This window comes from Nycticebus coucang, chromosome 3 (assembly GCF_027406575.1).
Source record: "Nycticebus coucang isolate mNycCou1 chromosome 3, mNycCou1.pri, whole genome shotgun sequence".
Lineage (NCBI taxonomy): Eukaryota > Metazoa > Chordata > Mammalia > Primates > Lorisidae > Nycticebus > Nycticebus coucang.
In genome coordinates, this window is record NC_069782.1 from 129,649,766 (window position 1) to 129,657,443 (window position 7,678).

A 7,678-nucleotide genomic window follows, 5' to 3' on the forward strand; every position below is an offset into this window, starting at 1 on the left:
AAACATGGAAGAGTCATTAAGGTAATGAAAGCTACCAATAGATTCAGTAGTAACTAACTGAACTGTCCTTTCATTTATAGATATAGATATGTCAAGTTCTTAATAAGCTATGATTCATAAGTAGCTTTGGAATAAGAAATACTCATAACATCAGAGGTAATCAAAGCTTAGGCAAACCAGCCCAAAACACTTATCAATCCTTTCATGTACCTGAAACATGTTAGAGTTCTATTTTTTTTTTTAAACTAACCACTATTATTAAAAATGTTTTTTACGGGCTCGGTGCCTATAGCTCAAGTGGCTAAGACACCAGCCACATACAACAGAGCTGGCAGGTTTGAATCCAGCCTGGGCCTGCCAGAACAACAATGACAACAACCACCAAAAAATAGCTGGGCGTTGTGGCAGGTGCCTGTAGTCCCAGCTACTTGAGAGGCTGAGGCAAGAGAATCGCTTAAGCCCAGGAGGTGGAGGTTGCTGTGAGTTGTGATGCCATGGGTGACAGCTTGAGGCTCTGTCTTAAACAAAAAAAAAAAAAAAAAAAGTTTTTTGTTTTTTTTTTTGGGTAGAGACAGAGTCTCACTGTACCGCCCCCGGGTAGGGTACCCTGGCGTCACACGGCTCACAGCAACCTCTAACTCTTGGGCTTACCCGATTCTCTTGCCTCAGCCTCCCGAGCAGCTGGGACTACAGGCACGTGCCACAACGCCCGGCTAAAAGGTTTTTTTTTTTTTATGGAAAATACATCTTATTCCAAGTTGGGAAGTTAGGAAAGTATCTTCCTTTTTCCTTGACCCTATAAATGGGAAAAAGTGCTACCCTTATCACCTGCTGTGTAACTACAACCCTCACCTACCATCACAGGCCCAGTTAAATTAACAAATTAACATCTGCACTAAACATCCATGTTCCTCACCCCCGCATCCTTCCAGTTTCCCTCTAGAAAAAAATAAGGAGAGCAGACAGAAGGCAGGAAAAAATTTAAAAAAGAAAAGGATGAAAAAAAAGAAAAGGATGAAGTTCTTCACAGCAGAGACTTGTCCTGAGGAAATGAGGCAAAGATACCACAGCACTAAATTTTATTAGGGATTTCAATAGGGGTAAATTTCCAGGAATGAGGGAGTCCTAGTTAGAGAGCACAAAAGCCCATGAAGCCTCTTCAGATCTCATAGTGAACTACCGGCTCAGGTTCTTTGTTAGGATCGCCCCCTTGTTCCAGATATAAATTATTATAAGGATACTGCTTTGGCCCCTAAGGAAAAAAAAAAACACAGGTCAGCAAGAACAACATACATCCAGTCAATACCTGGTTATACCCCACTCTGAGTTAACGGTCATGCGCGGTAAATAGGTATGAAATAGCCTCTGGTCACACCCAGCTGGGCTAGAATGGCAGGAACAGCACTTCTCCCTGTTTAGCCTAAGGCAGAAAGCAAGCCTAAATTGTAACAGAAGTGGTGCCTATACTATGAGTGACAGAGGAAAAGGGGGAAAGGGAGGATGGAAGGAGGGGGAAGGGAAGGAGGAAAGGAAAAAGGGAGGGAGAATAGAAAGAGTCAGAAGCAACGCTTTCTAAATGAGTTGATATCTCTCTCTGTCTCTGTCTCTATCTCTCTCTCGGTAGAGACAGACCCAATCTCCTTTAAGTCACTCAGCCTTCTAATGGTTCCACCACTAAAGTGGCCTAGCAAATGAGGCGTGCAGGAGCAGTGGTGAGGGAAAGCACAGAAGAGATATGGCTGAGATGTGCTTTAGAGGCTGCTGCTTTTACCAACAAACAGCTGTCAAAGAACACAGCTCAAGGGGAGGAAGAAAGGAGATGTGCTTACAGAACTGAAAAATGGAAGAGTCATACTGTGTTTCTTACTCTCCTAAAGTGAAGTTAGTGTTCACCCCAGTCCCATGTACCTTCTCCAGCATGGAGCCCCTGGGGCCTGGTAGGAAGGCTCGTGTCAGTGCACACAGACATACCAGCTACCTTCAGGACATTGATTATCTCTGCAGAGGTGGCTGGGCAGCCAACTGCAAACACAGCAGCCTCCCTGCTTTCAATTCCTCTCCTTCCAACCCATCCTGTAGACTACTCCCAGATTAATCTTCCTAAGAATCCAGCCTTTATTATGTCACTTTTCTATTCAAAAACTCAAAATGGGGGGAGGCAGCGGGGGTATGAGGGGTAAAGGAGGAAAAAAACCCCAAATGGCTCCCTGCTACCTAGAGGCACACCAAGTCATCACTACATCCCCAACACCTAGCACAGTATGTACCTGATAGGTAGCAGGGGCTCCATAAATATTTGTTAACTTAGTGCATTACACTGTCAAATCCAAATCCTTTAGCAATGCAACATAAACTGACTGACCTAACTGATTGACTCATCTCACAATGTTTTCTAACACAATGCTTTACAAATCTATATGCACATCAGAATCTATCTGGGAGCTTATTAAACATGCTGATTCTAGGACCCTACTGTGATGCTACTGAATTAGAATTTCCAGGGAGTGGGGCCTGAGAATATGAATGTACACCAGTTCTCCAGGAAACCAATGGAACTGTTTTATAAACCTATCTCATTCCAGCTACTCACAATTCTTTTTCCCTTGTATTGTTTCCTCTTGCCTGAAATGTTTTCTCTGACTTTTCCTACCACCTAAATCCTATTTTTTACGCATATAGGTAATCCTTCTCCTTGAGAGAAGCTCATACCACTTAGCACATTACACACACACACTATGCTACACTATGCCAAGCATACCCAAACTATGCCAAACTTCCATGTCTGTTCAAATGTTGCTCATCATGTCACTTATCTAAATTTTCTTAACTAAACTTCCAGAGAATATATTTACTATGTTCTTTACACTCTCTAAAATATAACTGTCTGAAGCATGATCAGGCCCCTTCACTCCAGCCTAGATGACAGAGCTAGACCCTATCTATAAATAAATGAATGAATAGGGCAGCGCCTGTGGCTCAGTGGGTAGGAAGCCAGCCCCATATACCCAGGGTGGCAGGTTCAAACTCAGCCCTGGCTGAACTGCAACAAAAAAATAGCCAGGCATTGTGGTGGGCACCTATAGTCCCAGCTGCTCGGGAGGCTGAGGCAAGAGAATCGCCTAAGCCCAGGAGTTGGAGGTTGCTATGAGCTGTGTGACACCACGGCACTCTACCGAGGGCAATAAAGTGACTCTGTCTCTACAAAATAAATAAATAAATAAATAAATAAATAAAATAAAATAAATGAATGAATAATCGTCTGTGCTTTTATTAGACACTTAATTGCTTCTGGTATACCACAGGAAGTATCCTTCACGTATCTAACAAAGGATAAAGTGTCACCTTAAGATTCCCTGACTCTACCTTAAAAGATCACTTGCTGAAACACCATCAGTAAGTACAATTCCCAAATGGCAACTCTGGAGAATAAATGGCTTCCACATTCTTTCCTCACCAACTTCTAAAGTGTATCTTCTCACTCAGATGGGTTCTAGAAGTAAGGGTAGAGCAGTGTTCCAGTACTTGTGCCAGGCCAGTGGGTAAGGCCCTCCTATCTTCCATATCTCCTCAAACTCCAGAAACCATGCTTGGTTATGACTGAATCTCTACTCCAGGGACTTTATTTCCTAGGGAATGGGGCTAAGCAAATGTGCCTAAGAGAGCACTTCTCAGATACTCACCACGGGCTGGTAGGTGGGGTACATCTCCCCAACGCAGAACATGAAAATCATGAAGGCCACGAAGCCAAAGAGTTGCTTACACATGACGTTCCAAGAAACAGGTGTGGGTGACGTGTCCACACGGTTCCTGATATACATGTCTAGGTCCCAGTGTATCTGAGGCAGAAAGACAAGTAACAACTTTGACAAGAAAGTGACAACTTTCTGGAAATGTAGGCAGTCCAGAATGATCAGAGCCTGATACAAGGCTTGATAGAAGCATCCTACTGCGCTGGGGCAATATTCTGAAAGCCATGTCTGAGACACCCCCCCCCACAAGACTAGATGCTGGTCTCTGTCTAGGTTCTATTGACCATGGACAGCTCAGTCACAGAAATGCACAACTTTCACAGTATTGAGGTTATGATTATTCCCAGAAGTCCCCTCTGGAACCTCAGATCTCAGGTTACTGGACCTTGTTTCCTTTCATAGAAAAGTTTAGAGTTTCTTGGACAGAGATGTGTCATTTCAGCTAAAGAAAGAATCCTCAGGAAGACAGGAAGAAGGAAGGAACATCAAATGGAATATGGTTCTCTCACCGGTTCACCCCAGTTCAACCTCAGGTCTGGGTGGTCCCAGTCATACCATGGATCCCTCTCGTGCTGTGAGCGGTTAGGGAGCTTTGGATAGTCACCATACCTGAGAAACAGAGGGGCTGTGAGCAGTCTCAGACAATTCAGAGGTTCCTCATCTCAAAGATGAGAAACCAAGTGACAGAGATAACTGTCTCACGTGAAGACATAGGAACTGACTGTCAAATCAAGATCTTAAGTTCGAGTCACTAAGCCCAGAACCATAGAATTCCAAATTGTAGGGTGGCACCTGTGGTCAAGTGGGTAGGGTGCCGGCCCCATATGCTGGAGGTGGCAGGTTCAAACTCAGCCCCGGCCAAAAAAAAAAAAAAAGAATTGTAATTAAAAGTTCATGTCAGGGGTGACGCCTGTGGCTCAGTGGGTAGGGCACCAGCCCCATATACCGAGGGTGGTGGGTTCAAACCCAGCCCCGGCCAAACTGCAACAGAAAAATAGCCGGACATTGTGGCAGATGCCTGTAGTCCCAGCTACTCAGGAGGCTTAGGCAAGAGAATTGCCTAAGCCCAGGAGTTGGAGGTTGCTGGGAGCTGTGTGACGCCATGGCACTCTACTGAGGGTGATAAAGTGAGACAGTCTCTACCAAAAAAAAAAAACAGTTCACGTCAGGGCTGCGCCTGTGGCTCAGTAAGTAGGACACTGGCCCCATATACTGAGGGTAGCATGTCCGAACCCAGCCCTGGCCAAACTGCAACAAAAAAATAGCCAGGCATTGTGGCAGGCACCTGTGGTCTCAGCTACTCAGAAGGCGCTGAAGCAAGAGAATTGCCTAAGCCCAAGAGCTTGAGGTTGCTGTAAGCTGTGACATCATGGCACTCTACTGAGGGTGACAAAGTGAGACTCTGTCTCTAAAAAAAAATAAAATAAAAATAGAAAATAAAAGTTCATGTCAAACTCTGAAACGTTATAACATGCATAAACTTTCCTTACCTTCTTTCTAAAAAAATAGGAAAAGTCACGCAATGCTGTAATGTTGGAGTTCAAAGGGAATTTGGCAATCCATTACAATCATGTGCTGCAAAACATTCTGGTCAACAATGGACCTAGACAGAGGCAGTCCCATATATTATAATGGAGCTGCCCTATACAGGTGCCGAACACCAACGGGGGAAGCCAGTAGTAAAGAACAGCCTTCACCATTTTTTAATCTTTTATACTGTATTTGTACTGTATCTTTTCTATGTTTAGAGAGTTTATATATACAAATAATATTGTGTTACAACTGTCCACTTTATTCAGAACAGTAACATGCTGTAGGCCAGCAGGAAGACAAGCTGTTGGATAGAGGTTGTGCTAGGCCATACATAAAGTTATAGCCTAGGAGCAAAAGCCTAAGTAAGTAGTAGGCTACACCGTCTAGGTTCACATAGTATACTCTATGATGTTTACACAATGACAAAATCCCCTGAAAATGTATTTCTCAGAAAGTATCCCTGTTGTTAATTAACCGACTGCTCTCTGATTACCTCATCAGATAGAAAATGAAATTAAAGTTTAGAGTCTGAATCCAAAGTTACCCAGCTAATTGGACTAAAAACAATAAGGGTACAGAGTAGAAAAGCATTTTTTTTTTTTTTTTGCAGTTTGGCCAAGGCTGGGTTTGAACCCACCACCCTCCATATATGGGGCTGGGGCCCTACCCACTGAGGCACAGGCGCTGCCCAGAAAAGAATACTTTTCATAGCAACTGTATTCCTTACCACAGAGTTGACATTCATCTCCATGTCTTTTTTTTTTTGAGACAGAGCTTCAAGATGTCTCCCTGGGTAGAGTGTTGTGGCATCACAGCTCACAGCAACCTCCAACTCCTGGGCTCAAGCGATTTTCCTGCCTCTGCCTTCCAACTAGCTGGGACTACAGGCGCCTGCCACAACACCTGGCTATTTTTTGGTTGCAGCCATCATTGTTGTTTGGCTGGCCCAGGCTGGATTCGAACCTGCCAGCTCAGGCATACATGGCTGGCGCCTTAGTCGCTTGAGCCACAGATGCCGAACCTCCAAACCTTGTCTTAAATACCTCATGGGACTTTTTAATAGTTTCCCCCCCCCACTCCAACAAGTCCAGGTTCATCTTACACAGACTGAGACCAACGCTGCTCTTGTGCATAACACAATTAAAAAGCACAGAAAATGATGACAACTAGATGTGTGTCACAGAAAATGAACGGAAAACAAGAAAGAATAGGAGCTGCTGAAAAGAAGAATGATGCTAGGCCAGGAAATGAAGGTTATGATAATCACTTCAGGTAATTAATTTATAGGGATGTTATGTAGACAGAAAGGCGAGTGGAATAGATAACGTCAAGTAAGGGGTTGGCTGTTTCATCTACATAACAGTGCTATGACTTCCACAGCCCTAACAGCGAAAAATTTGTTTTTAAAGGAGACACACAAAAGTATAGTGTATTCCATTTACAAATAAGTTTCTCATGACAGGAGTCCAGCTCCAGCCTGATCACATGACTGTATGACAACACTGGAGCCCAGCAGATGCTCAATTTAAATGAAACCCAAAGCTCTAGATAAAACCAGGGAAGGTTCCTGTTATTAAGGGTGGGGGTGAGGGAGCAGTCCTCGAGGGAGACATGAAAATCTCGGCTTCCTCATTTGAGGAAACAACCTGGGCCAAGGAGAAAATTGAAGTCCTCTAGGCTGAAGCTGCTAACCCAACCCCTCAACCTCCGCCCCACTTCCCTCCACCGAGAAAAGCACCCATACTATCGACTCTGAGGAGTCACGAGAAGGTTCAGGAGAAATAATAGAGCCACCTAGCCCAGCCGACCTCCTCCTACACTACTTGGGAACAAGCAGACCCTCTCATCTCACCCCATGCCATCATCCGGGTAAGGCTCGTAGTCTTCTACACGCATATTATACTTCTTGGCGGCGGCGGCCCGTTCTTCTGGCGTCTTAGGATAAGGCCCCGGGAGCATATCCTTGGTAATGTGGGAGGCTGGATTGCAGAAGAAAGCAAGTCATACCTTCTCCCACCGCCCCAAAGGCTTCAAGCTGAAGTGGCTGCAGGGGCTAGAGCCCGGGTCTTGGTTTCACCCATGTGACCCTCTAAACCAACTCCGCCTCCGCTCCTACCAGGAAACAGCCACTCCGGCATTCATGATCCCTGCTCCCGACCCCCAAACTTCAGGCATCCCCTTCCCACACGGAGGCCTCGCCCGTTCTTGCGGACCTGTCCGTGCACCTAACGGCACCACGTTCCGGGCTGCTGTTCGCAACCATCGTACTCCCAAGACTCCCAGGACCCGCGTCCTGGCCGCCGCCATCTTCACCTTCTTCGCGGTTCCCGCTGCGCACGCGCAAAGCTCTGTCACGGCGGCTGAGGCAGGCCAAACGCGCTTGGGGAAGCCGACTG

The 7,678-nt window shown here is 45.4% G+C and overlaps 1 protein-coding gene across 1 annotated transcript; it reads right to left on the bottom strand.

Moving 5' to 3' along the window:
- Window positions 1-1,065: 1,065 nt before the first annotated feature.
- Window positions 1,066-7,654, bottom strand: NDUFB8 (NADH:ubiquinone oxidoreductase subunit B8). The gene is made up of 5 exons (XM_053582948.1): window positions 7,496-7,654; window positions 7,135-7,261; window positions 4,259-4,358; window positions 3,681-3,836; window positions 1,066-1,252 (listed from the first exon to the last, which is right to left on the bottom strand). The coding sequence occupies exons 1-5, from the start codon at window positions 7,587-7,589 to the stop codon at window positions 1,160-1,162; spliced, it is 570 nt and encodes a 189-aa protein (XP_053438923.1). The 5' UTR covers window positions 7,590-7,654; the 3' UTR covers window positions 1,066-1,159.
- Window positions 7,655-7,678: the final 24 nt, after the last annotated feature.

Bases quoted from the DNA above. Each gene is read 5' to 3' on its own strand.
- NDUFB8 (XM_053582948.1), bottom strand. From the start codon at position 7,589: ATGGCGGCGGCCAGGACGCGGGTCCTGGGAGTCTTGGGAGTACGATGG. The intron at 7,262-7,495 runs GTCCGCAAGAAC...TCTGCAATCCAG, and splicing joins GCCGTTAGGTGCACGGACAG to CCTCCCACATTACCAAGGAT. The intron at 1,253-3,680 runs GTGAGTATCTGA...TTTTTTCCTTAG, and splicing joins ACCCCACCTACCAGCCCGTG to GGGCCAAAGCAGTATCCTTA.